Raw genomic sequence first — 12,579 nt, 5'->3', positions numbered from 1 at the left:
CCTGAGAACACTTACTCCCCATCCCCCCCCACCCCAGCCCAGGCACCTGTCACTCTACTTCCTGTTCCTATGAAGGTGGCCGCTCCTGGGCCCTCCCATGAGTGGGGTCATACAGCATTGTTTCTTTGCAACTGGCTTATTTCACTCAGGGTATTGTCCTCAAGGCTCGCCCGTGAGGAGGTAGCAGGTGGCAGAATTCCCTCCCTTTCCAGTGCTCAGTAGCATCTCATGCTGCGGACAGACACGTTGTGTGCCTGCGTTCACCAGTCCGCAGACTCTCAGGTTCCTCCCACCTTTTGGCTCTTGCAGAGGCCGCTGATGCTCCACTGAAGACCAAGGGCATCTGGGCAGGAGTCTGGGTGAGTCTGCCCCACCCTCGCCTTTCACTTTCATCAGGGTACTCAGTGTCTGTGCCCGAAATGGGGAGTCCCACGGCCTGCACAGTTTGTTCCCTGCCCAGCCCTACGGACACAGGGACTGCCAAGGACAACGTCCTGTTTCTGGGACTGAGAGACTCGAGGTGCCGGCAGTCCGCTCCAGGGCCGAAGTGCTGGGGGGAGCAGGGGCGGGTGGCACCCACCCCACAGGGCATGGCATTCAGCACCGTCCTGGGGCCTCAAAAGCTGGCAAGCATACCCTGTGGCACTCTCATTCCTGCCCTCACCAAGGGAGCCCTCTGGAAGTGGGGGACAGTCGCTTCTCGGGCAGAGGACATTGATGCAAGAATGTCACGGAGTGCAGGACTGTCACGGAAAAGGCCATGTGGCGTCTGAAACACAGGTCCTAGATTGCAGCTGAGCTGAGGATCCCCCAGATACACCTGCAGACTGGGCAGGTAGGAGAGAAGGGTGGTGCCACGTGAGTCCCTCTGACTCTCTACCTCCTGTTGGCGCAGGCAGAGGGCCATGTCCTGCGAGCCCTGGTTTGTGGGCTTGGCCACCTGTCTCGTCGGAAGAGGATTTATCACATCTCATCACTAGATGGCGTCTGTCCAACAGCAGGGAGGTCCTGCGCAGCCCCAACCCCTCTCCCTTCAGAAAAAGAACGTTTTTGAGAATGCGTTCAAAGAGATTAGCTAGAATATTCTTACCGGGCAGGCATTTCCTTTGCCAGTGTGCAGCGTGGAAGACGCAGTCATTATCGTGGGGTTCCAGAATGGCTTTCTGGCCGAAAGGAAAAGAATCGGAGCATTGTCAGGCACTCTCTGTCCTGCTGTCCCGGAGACGACCATGCTGATTCCAGAGGTTGTACTATTGTCCCCGTCCATTTGGGGGTCTTTGTTCACTAGGAGCATTTGTCCACTAAGTTTTAAGATCTTGCCACGTGGCCGGGCGGGATCTTAAGATTGCCAAGTGCTTCTAGGAAGTGATCCTTACTTGTTTTTCACCAACCGTCCGGAATTCATTCACTCAGACAAGTTAGCCAAGAGGAGCTCCTCCGTCCGACTGGAATGGAGAGAAAAAACTAGCCTAAATGAAAACAGGATCTTCTTGTCTCTAGCCCACCTGCGTCTCAGCCAGGCAGGATGGCTTCCTCCCGGGTCCAGGTCCCCGGTCTGGAGGCTGGGAAGCTTGCGCAGGGAGAGGTCGGGCGAGAAGGGCCGAGCCGAGGCCCCGCGAGGAGCTCGCTTGCGAAGAGGACGGTCCCGGGAGAGTTAAGGGAAGATCAGCACCTGACCAGGTAGCCGTGTGGGGGGATGCTGGGTCTCCCGGCCTTGCCGTTCACGGCTGTGTGGCCCTGGGCCGGCAACCTAACCTCTCCGCGCCTCACTTCCCCAGCCGTTGGGTGGAGCAGTCGTCACGCCCCGCACCTGCTTGTCGTGAGGATGCGTGAAGCAGGTGGTCTGGGGCTGAAAGGTTCTGCACATGCGCACTTGCTGAGTCTGCACAAATCATGGGGCGAGGGGCGGGGTGCATTTGGGGCAAGCCTCTGCCAGGTGGGCCGGGGGCGCAATGGGGCAATCCAGAGGGCTGTCTGGCATTCCCGCACGTCCCGGGCTCTTGGGTAGACACGATCCTGAGTCCAAGCCGCTTTCTCCCTCCAAGTGTTTGCATAGACAGCACCCCTCCCTCGAAGGAGACCCTGCTCTTGGGGGTCTGGGTAAGAAACGTGCCTCCCTCTCCAAGACTCCCACCGCAGAGCTGGCTGGCAGCTCAGGGGTTGGAACCCGAGGCTCTGGCCCGCGGGCCTTGTGCCCTGAGCTGGGTTTTAGGAGCAGAACCCCCGGACACCCAGGCCCTGGCTTTTCCTCCGGGGCGGGCCTCTGCTGAGGAAGTCCCTGGAGCGCAGCTGACTTGGGGCAAGGTCTGGGAAAAATCTCCCTGCCTTTGGGGTGGGAGTGGGGTGGGGTGCTGGGGCGGGGGATGAGCCACCGCCGATGGGAAACCCGGGAGAATCATCGGTAGGTGGCTCTAGCCCGTCCAGATGCTCTCCGCGCGGCGTGGAGAGGGTTTGTGCAAACATTTCCTCGCGCGGTGCCTGGAGGAATGCAGGAGGCCGCCGCCTGTGGTCCATCTTGGACTGTTCGAGAAACGCGCCCGCGCCTGTGAATTCGCAGGGGGAGGAAGGTGAGGCCGGCGCCGGGCGAGGCAGCGCCCGGGAGAAGGAAAGCGGGATCCCCCAGCCCGAGTCCACTTGCTGCCCATGGACACCCCTGCTACTGCCCGGGGGGCCAGGCCTCCCCCTCCCTCCAGGAAGCGCTCTCCCCCGGCCCCTGCGAGGCCCATGCTCGCTCTGCTGGTCCTGGTCTCCATCAAGCAAGTAAGAGGGTTTATGATTTGGATTGTCATGGTGTCTGCTATTAGGGTCAGTTCTGCATCTTTTCGGATCCCAGAAGCAGTTTTGGGCTGTCGCGGGCAATTTGGGAAATATAAAACAGTATTGAGGCGGCAATGATTAACCATAAGCCTAATATTCGGAGGTCATCGCTGTTACTATTTTGGCATATTTCCTGCAAATCCTTTTTCTATGCGTGTTTCTGAGCAGCTGAAATTATGACGCAGAAAGTGTTCTGTATCCTGGCTTTCCCCCTTTACATTATTTTGTAAGCATTTTCCAGGGTCATCATGAACTCTGTGCATAGCATTTAAACTGGTCCCAGATAGCCTCCTGTCTGCTTTTACAATTTTCTCAGACCCGAGTATTTAAAGGTTGATGGACTGTGAGGGGATTTTCTCTTCTTGCATTTTTCCTTTTCTTTCCTTCCTTTCTTCTTAGTATAAAAATATAGGATGGCCATGGTTTTAAAAAGTGAACGTATAAACTTCAAAGAAGTGTAAATACCAACTACGAATCACTGTATTCCCACTGCCCAGTAATCACCCTCGTTCGCCTTTGGGGGCTTAAACTCCCAGAACTTTTTCTGCTATTTTTTTACCTATGCTTTTTTTTGCCCCTAACAAACATAGGATCAGACTTAAAGAGTATCCTGCTATCGGCAAGTGTCAGGTGTGTCCCTTGTATTAACTCGTTTCGTGCTCCTCAAGGGAGTCCCTCCTTTTAATCCACTTACAGATGAAAACACTTTTCTGTGTTGGCTACAGTAACCCTAGGGTGTGATGTTTGAGGGCTTCAAGGTTGTGTCCTACAATGTGTGTGACCCAACCTACATGGTGGGCATTCTGGAAGCTTGTTTTATTCTTTTTTTTTTTTTTTCATTAAAGGTTTTATTTATTTGTTTATTTGAGAGACAGCAAGCTCAAGCAGGGGGAGGCAGAGGGAAGAAGCAGACTCTCCACTGAGCAGGGAGCCCAACTCAGGACTCAATCCCAGGACCCTGAGATCACCACCTGTGCCAAAGGCAGACACTTCACCAACCAAGCCACCCAGGCACTTTCAGCTTGTTTTAATCTTATCCAGGGAGACTAGACTTTTGCCCCCTTTCCCATTGGAGGTTCCTTTTTCATGCTGGACCCTAACATGAAGGAACCCCAGTCCCATTCACCCGAGAAATGAAAGTGGCTTGAGGAAGGGTTCTCTTTCTCCTTTGGTCCATGGGTGGAGTTCGTCTGTGTGTGTGTAGACATTGGGATTCCAAATCCCTCCTGCCCCCATCTAGGGAGAGCCGTGGTGCCGTGATGCTGTAAATATTCACCTCATCAGGTTTTCTTTGGTGCTAACCTGGAACCAGACAGGCAGACAACACCTGCCAAGTTCTCTGTGTCCGATCTCTCCCAGAGGCTGCCTTCAAGCCCTCACAGACCGAGGATGTGAGCCCGATAGGTGGTTTCATGGAATCCCTGTGGTGGTAGCAGCGTCTGGACGAACCACCAGCCCGATAGGGGCAGGACCCTTCCTGGGACAGTCCATACAGAACTCAGAGAGCTCATATTCCAACCGAGTGCACCCCTCCAGCTAGCTGTCTAGTTTCCTTCCCCTTTTGCACACGATCGTGCACTGGTGCTCGTGCATTGCCCACTGGGTGCCAAGCCCTGTTAGATGACTGTCACCTGCCATCCTCTGACTTGTGAGTTCAGCCACTTCCTCTGCCCAGAGGCAAGCCCTGGGTTCTCTCTTCCCCAGCATGCCACGGCAGCTGTGGACATATGACTATATGTATGTTACACTCGCAAAATCTTCAGTGCTTCAGGCTGGTGTAGGACGCTGACAACGCCACACCTTTTCCCTTTCATCTAGCATGTTCCTAATCAATAATGTCCCTGTGAGCAGTGCCCCCTCCCCCACCTGCCACCCCGTCTGTCCTCCCTAACCCTGATGACCCCTGCCCCCCCCTTCTCGGGTCTTGGTCTTAAATCCCATAGTTTTCCCCCAGATGTTTACATTACAAGGCTTTGCTAGACATTCGTGATGGATTTTGTTCACAGACGCGTTCCCTGCATGGAATATAAATGACCGTGGCGTGTTTTCTGGCAGGAAGTCTTCCTAAAAATTCACTTAATGAGAAATTCTCAGGGATAGTTTAGTTTCTAAATTCAAGCAGTCCACCCACCCACCCCCTCGCTGGACTCATTTAAGTTAATTAACAGTTGCTTTGGCTTTGAAAAACATAAACTCTCTCTCTCAGGCTCATTAAGAAGTGAATTTGTGGCTCTTTCCTACATTGCCGAGGGGAGCGTAAAAAGGTGCATATTTTTAAATTAAAAAAAAAACAACAACAACTCGGCGAGGATAGGTTGTCAGTCCATTATCAAAACCCTTTAAAAATGTGTGTATTCAATGACCCAGAAATTCCAGTTGAAAGAATTTCTCCTAAGAAAATAAAGATGTGCTCGAATGTTTAATTGTGAATATTTCCAGTACAGCAGAATTTATATTAGCAAGCGTCTTGGCCCATGTAAGTGTTCAATGCTGGAGGATTTGAAAACTGAATCATATCCTATTCCCTTACCGAACATCACGTAGCTGTTAAAATGATGTTTTAGAAGTATGGCTCTTGAAATGGATGTATATTCACAATGCACCTTCTGGTAGAAGCATGAAACTAGATGATTTCCTTTTTCAGTTAAAATAAAAAGGGAAAGAAAAAAAAATAAATAAACGGAAGCATGTGCCCAGATAGAAGAGGCTGGAAGGAGACGGTCATTTCTGATACTAAGATTAGGATTCCACCTTCTCCCCTTTTGGGGCTCTCCTGCAATTTTGTGTTCGATTTACAGAGAGGCGTATGCCTTCTTGAACAAAGAATACAGTAAAATGGATTGAGAGCAATTCACAGAAGGTCTTTTTTCCCTTTCCCTTGATTGCTTTCTCAGCCAAGGTGGGCATTGATGCTGGCTGCCCACTCAAGGGAAAGAGGAATCAAGATCAAGTTGATTTTTTTCCCAGTTAGAAAACATCTGGGTGTACCTGGGTGGCTCAGTGGGTTAAGCCTCTGCCTTCGGCTCAGGTCATGATCCCAGGGTCCTGGGATGAAGCCCCACATGGGGCTCTCTGCTCAGCAGGGAGCCTGCTTCCCTTCCTCTCTCTCTGCCTGCCTTTCTGCCTACTTGTGATCTCTCTCTGTCAAATAAATAAATAAATAAATAAATAAATAAATAAATCTTAAAAAAACAAAAAAGAGAAAACATCTGTTCGTGCTATTTCTTTGCCTCCTTACCTTGTTTGGATCTGGATGTAATCGTCTTATCTTGTGTTTTTCATGTCTTTGGAACAAGTAACTGGGAAGACAGTCTGTCCAGCTCCCCTGAACTGAACAAATTTGGTGCTTTGTAGGGTTCCTTCTCCTTCCCCTTCTTCTGACCATGGCCATCAGTCATGGCAAGGGCAGGGGAAGAGGGCAGAGTAAGTCCAGGGACACAGCTCACATGCATGACTGATTTTATTGTCTCTTCCTTGGCCAGTTCCAGTGATGTCCCTGACAATATAAGTAGCTCTCTATCCAAGAAAGTGTCTAACTTTGGCGGCTTGGAGGATTCTGGAAGCTGATAAGTTGGTTCTCAGCTTCTTTGCCGAACGTGTGAAAAATAATACGAATCCAGTTATAGTCCCGTCGGGAAGCTGAATTTCCTAAACAGTGTGTTAATAAACTCCCTTTGTGACTCTTGTGCTGTAACTCAGAGACAGAAGGTATTGTGGGAGATTGAAAGTTTATTGGAAACTGAAGCCTAAGGGTAAATGCCAATTATTTCCTCATCATTATCATCATTGTTATTACTTATTGGCTAATCCCATGGTTTCCAGATGGTTGTGCTAATGTGCCTCAAAGCACCACTGTGAGCTCACAGGGGTGCTTAAGGTATTTTAATTTTCTTTCTTTTTTTTTTTTTTTAATTTATTTGACAGAGAGATCACAAGCAGGCAGAGGGGCAAGCAGAGGGAGAGGGGGAAGCAGGCTTCCCGCTGAACAAAGAGTCTGATGCGGGGCTCAATTTCAGGACCCTGAGATCATGGCCTGAGCCGAAGGCAAAGGCTTACCCCACTGAGCCACCCAGGTGCCCTGATATTTTAATTTTTCAAGGGAAGCAAAGCAACTCATGACATCTGCCAGAACCTGGGAATTACTAGCTCAAGGTAGTTCCTGGTTTCAGCATTAGATCGTGCCCCATTCCCTTTGCTGATGTTGTATCTCTGCAAAGCTGGTTTTTTGTTTGATCGTTTGTTTGTTGCAATTGCTGTACTGAAAAGCAAGTACTGCACAAACATCCATGTGGATCAAGGTGGTGTCCTATCGGATCCCCGAGTTTGGGAAGTTGTGCAATCTCCAGTAGGCATTGTTAGGTTGCGAATACTGACGTCCTTTGGCCTTACCTACTCAAAAAATCGGACTTCAGGTCTTTCTTTTGGCTCAGGGGGACTATGGAAAAATGGCAAGTCACCAAGGGCGCCATGACCTGAGAACATTTGGTAATCTCTGGTCTACCTATGACTCTACCAGATCTTCAAAAAGTTGTCTGTGTGGTTCTCTGGAAGGGAAGCAAAGGAATTATTCACAGGTGTCATTGTGCCTTCTGTAGTATGGGGGGGGGGGGGGGTAGGCCATGCTGGGCAGAGGAGGGAGGGGATAGACTATACTAGTGACTCAGAACATGGAAGCTTGACATCCACAGGGCTCATCAATGGTGTGTGTGTGTGTGTGTGTGTGTGTGTGTGTGTGTCTTTTGATGGATCATCTCCCTAGTTAACACTGGGCTTCTCTACTCCCTCTTGTTTCACCTGTTGCTACCTGTGTCTTACCTCATTCTTTCAGACTGTCTACCTGGCCCAAGAAAGTATTTGAGTTTTTTACCTCCTTGTGAGAGGACACAAAGTCTCAAAGCCAACTGAACTGGGTGACCTTATCCCAGATCACATATCTAGCCCCTCCCATGCTCATTCCCCACCTTCAGCTCCACCCCATGCCTGTGCCTTTGTTTCTTTATCTGGAAATTGAGGACAGTAACTCCTGACTAGTGCTAGGGACTTGTATTCAGAGATGAAAGTCATGTCTTGGCCCTCAAGGAATGTATGGGGTAGTGAAGGAGTTGGACGAATGAACCACCAATGATAGTACAACATGATGGGACATAGGACTTAATCATGTGTGGAGTCACAGGGCACTGGGAAGAAGGGTTCCTGGCTCAAGACTTCAGTGACAGAGGTGGTCAAGTGTGACTGGGGGGGGGGGGTCATTAGGCTGGAGTTGAGCCTTCGGGGGCAAGAAGATGAAGATGAGGGTAAAAGGGAGGGCCAGTGGGAAAGGCAAGGATGGAGTCACAGAGGAACAAGACTTAGGGTCAAGAGGTTTGGCCCTGGGGTGGCTGAGATGTCATCTCAACTTGACAGGCCATGAGGGGAAGACTTTAGGCAGGACAGCCCTGTGGACCTCTCTCTCTGGAGCAGTGTAGACCAGGCCAAAGGCAGAGGAAATGGGAAGCAGGGTTAGACAGGAGAGAGGAGAGAGGTATAGGACAGAATCTAGTGCCTGGTTGGATGATGTGGAGGAAGGAGCCAAGGACAACTCCCAGATTCTGGTTTGTGGCTGATTCTGCCAACACCAAGCCACTAGGGGATGAAACTCTTCAGGATCAGAGAACAATAGGGTATGAACATCACTTGACTTTGATTGTCAGCCAATTATACAGTTATTTTATCTTTAGCAGATTCTAAGTCCTTTAGGGCAGAAGCTCTGTTTTCTCCATCACCTCATCCCCTTTAGTTCCTCCCTAATGCAAAGCCTGGCACTTAACAGGTGTTCAATAAAGCGGAGTCAATTGAAGAAGAGAAAACCCCTTTAAGCCCCCTGTTGTGTTAAAAAGGAAACAAAACGAGTGGTACAGATACACAATTAGATGTTGTTGGACAACTCAATTATCTGGAAAGCCCAAACATGCATATTGTATTTTTAAGGTTCTGTGGGAGGGATTGGTTAATGACAGAGAGGGGAAAAAACCCAAGGGCTCAGTATGGTAGCAGAGTATCTCCCTACCCAGTCTTTGACTCTGGACCCTCAGTCAGCCAGGTGGGATGGCACAGGTACCCACAATTCTCCCAGCCTTCCCCTGACACACTATGGAGCTCTTCCCACTGGAACTTTTCTTCTTGAGATTCACATAATCTTAGCAGCATGCAACTGTTAATCTCATTGTGTGTGACATCCAGGAAGATCATATTGCCTCCTCTTAAAATATCAACCTCACTTGAAGATTTTGGCGGGGGGTAAAATTCTTTCAGGAGTGCCTGGATGGCTCAGTCAGTTCAGCTTCTGCCTTCAGCTCAGGTCACGTTCCTGGGGTCCTGGGATTGAGTCCTGCATCAGGCTCCCTGCTCAATGGGAAGTCTGCTTCTCCCTCTCCGTCTTCCTCTGCTGCTCTGCCTACTTGTTCTCTCTCTCTCTCTGTGTGTGTGTCAAATGAATAAAATCTTTTTAAGAGAGTCTTTCATATCTGTACTAAAACCAATATGATTGGATTATGGAGTTAACATAAGATTTGTGTGCACCTTTAAGATAGAATATAAGATGCCAAAGAAGTCTTATTTCTTGATTCAGGCCATTTATGGCCACTTCAGTGGAAAGTTTTGAAGTTTGTGTTGGAACGGTCGCAAGGCCACCTCTGAAGTAAACTGGGAGTCACCATGGTTTTCTTCTGCCCAGGTTACAGGATCCCTCCTTGAGGAAACAACTCGCAAGTGGGCTCAATACAAAGAAAAGTGTCTGAGAGACCTGCTCAAGGAACCTTCTGGTAAGCAGGTGTATGAGTTATCTGTGGCTGTGTAACAAATAGCGCCAAAGCTCAGTAGCTTAATGCAGTCATCATCATCATCATCCCAGTTTCTGTGGGTGAGGAATTCAGACCAGGCACAGTGGGGATGACTTGTTTTTGCCCTACGGTGTCTGGCATTTAGTTGGAAGGCTCGGTGTTTGGGGGCTGGAATCATCAGAAGGCTTGTTTTCACTGAAAACAGATGGCTGATTGTGGCTCCCAGCCATGAGTCCATTGGCCAGAACACTCTCAGTGGCCTGTCCATACAGACAAGTTTTCTCCCAGCATGGTGGTGAGGCTTCCCAAGCATGACCAGAAGCCATCTTGCCTTTTATGACCCAACTTCAGAAGCTATTTCTCCCATGTTCAGTTGTACCAGGTGGTTACCAAAGCCTACCCAGGTTCAAGGGAAGGGAGGAGAGATCCCTGCCTCTCATCGTAAAAGAGTACATGGGACGGTATATACATAGATGTGACACCACACTCACCACCAAATCGCATAATCTGAGCCACTGTCATAGATTAACCTGGGATTCTGTTGGGTAGGTGGGTGGGAGGAGGTCCAACATTTCTCCTAGCCAGGTCTAGACTAGGGTTAGAGCCTTCTAGCAAATATGTTCATCGTTTGATCAGTCCATGGCCTCTCCTGCCCGCATACTGACTCTTCAGATATGTCCAGATTCACTCCCTCCTTTTTTTTTTTTTTTTGGAATGATGAAATCTGGCCTCTTCTTATTCTCCTGGCTGCCTTCAGATGATTTCATTCAGCGGCTCAGTGGAGGACAGGATACCATAAATGCTCTCTTCTTTTTCCTGACTCAAAGAGTCCCAACCTTCAAGCCATACCCCTCTCCCTCTGACTATTTCTTCAGCCCAGTCTGGTGGCAATCAGGGCTTGGTACCTGTTATGAGAACCACCCCTCACTTTAGGGAATACTGCTTTCTGATATCAAAGTAGGGCATGTTCTCTTTTTCTGGAATCCTGCCGTGAGAAGCTTGGCCAGGTGAACATTGTTTCGCACAGACCATGTGCTAACACTTGGCATCCAGGTCGACAAGATGCCCTGAGCCAGCTCATAAGCTGGCAGATCTGCATCTGTGAGATCCTGATGCCAATAACATGGTTGTTCAACCTGAGTGGCCCCTGCATGCTACCCCCAATAGGGAGCAGACAGGAACGATGCTTAGTTCCCAAGAGTGAGGAACTTGCAATATGGGAATTTGGGATCCAACCTGAAACCCCTTCCTTTCATTCCAGGAGGTCCGTAAGGCAGGGCCCTGTGTGTTCAGCATCTCTTCACCAAGTGCCAGGGTGCAAATCGTCCCCTGAATTTGAGGTGGTGCAAATGCCTCATTATGATTGTTGAGTTGGTCTTCAAATAGAGAAATATGACCCTACAGAGGTTGTGGGTTGTGTTGGATATGTGCAACCAAGAATCTCAGTTTTGGACCCCCCTGTACTCATGGGTCATATTGTGCATTTCACAGTCAGGGTGTTCCAGCATCTAACTGATGAAGGTTTGACAATTCTGTAGTGAGTTATAGAACAGAAGGCACTGGGTAAACCTCCAAGTGTCCTCCTGACCCCGAGTTTGTGTGATAGTTCAGTCTATGTAAAATAAACCAGCATCAGCATGACGTGCACATGGACATAACTGACGGGACCGCTGCCAGAGGTCAGGTTGAGTAGACAAAGCCACAGAGCTTGGGGGTGCATTAAGCATTCCTTCCTCCCCACACTGTTCCTCATCCTTGATGTATCTGGAGAGTGGGACTCCCATGCTAGTTCCTGCATAGGATACACCAGCTTCCCGTGCCAGGGAGGAGATTTTGCCTCCATCGGTGGCCCTGGTGCTTCAACATGGCCCTCATGCAGGACCTTTTCTCCCCACAGGGACCTTTTGTAATGGGACCTTTGATCGATACGTGTGCTGGCCTCATTCTTCTCCAGGAAATGTCTCCGTTCCCTGCCCTTCATACTTACCTTGGTGGCGTGAAGGTAGTAAGTCTTATTTTACCATTTTCTGGCAGTTCTCTTAAAGCCTGGTCCCTCCTGGGTAGGCCATCCGGGGAGCAATTAGGGAGAGCACGTTGCAACTGAGTGCTTTTCTCAAGTCCTCTTTCCCCACAGGTCTCCTAAGCTGTCAATAACACACCTTCCTTCTTCTCTGGGCACCTCGTCTTGCCTTCCTGAAATTCTTCTGCATTTGGTGCTCCATTAATACAATAGTCCTCTTTTCTTTGAAGACTGGAGAGTCCATGCTCAGCTTCTACAGAATTTGCTGCAGCGAGGGTTGTCATGGAGAGGAGAAAGAGCTGGGGGAGAGATTGGGAAGCTCACACCCACAACCAACTTGGGACTTGCTGGATGGAGAAGAAGGGTACCCAAACTACCCTTGTGATAGCTTTAGAGGGTGGTGCTACTGGGTGGTGCTTTTAAGCCCCATAGGACTTGGATGGAGTCTTTAACCACTCAGCTTGCCCCCATCTTGCTTGAAGGAAGTGGCTATTATGTAGGACCCCCAGGAGGTTTTCACGTGCCCACCTGCCCCAGCCTCCCAGCCTCTTGGTTGGTTTATGCTGGAAGGGGTAGAGAAACAATGACCGGTTAGAACTCCTTTACATTCGACTGTAGGCCATCAAAGAATAAGGGGGAAAAAAAAAAAAAAAAGCTATTCTCAAAAAACATAAGCAATTACAAAGTTCCAGACAAAACCAAGTGGGAATGGGTTACAGAGAAGGAGAGATGGTGATATTTTGTATTTAATTTCAGTTCAGTAAGTCATCAGTTAAAATTTGGTTTCGATTTTCTGAGGCCTCTAGTGCAAAGAGAGAGTTTCCAAGGAAGAGAGGTGCATTTCTGGGTGGAATGGCTAGTGGTATGTTCTGTGGAACTGTCTTCTGGTGAAATCCGGTTGGAAGTGATCCAGGAGGCCTGAAG

General features: G+C 49.4%; 1 protein-coding gene across 4 annotated transcripts in view; it reads left to right on the top strand.

The window, feature by feature from the left end:
• The first annotated feature begins 1,091 nt into the window (after positions 1-1,091).
• Positions 1,092-12,579, top strand: part of GLP2R (glucagon like peptide 2 receptor) — a 43,660-nt gene continuing 32,172 nt past the window's right edge. The window contains exons 1-3 of one of the 4 annotated variants that reach the window (XM_059149271.1): positions 1,092-1,244; positions 9,530-9,617; positions 11,533-11,637. In XM_059149271.1, coding sequence (XP_059005254.1) covers positions 1,230-1,244; positions 9,530-9,617; positions 11,533-11,637 — 208 coding nt within the window. In that variant the 5' untranslated portion in view covers positions 1,092-1,229. Of the gene's footprint in view, positions 1,245-2,419; positions 2,761-9,529; positions 9,618-11,532; positions 11,638-12,579 lie in introns of those variants that run through there. The other 3 variants (XM_059149269.1, XM_059149268.1, XM_059149267.1) reach the window with 3 other exon arrangements.

Source organism: Mustela lutreola, chromosome 15 (assembly GCF_030435805.1).
Source record: "Mustela lutreola isolate mMusLut2 chromosome 15, mMusLut2.pri, whole genome shotgun sequence".
In the NCBI taxonomy this organism is placed as follows: Eukaryota; Metazoa; Chordata; class Mammalia; order Carnivora; family Mustelidae; genus Mustela; species Mustela lutreola.
This window is presented reverse-complemented; position numbering and strand designations above follow the sequence as displayed.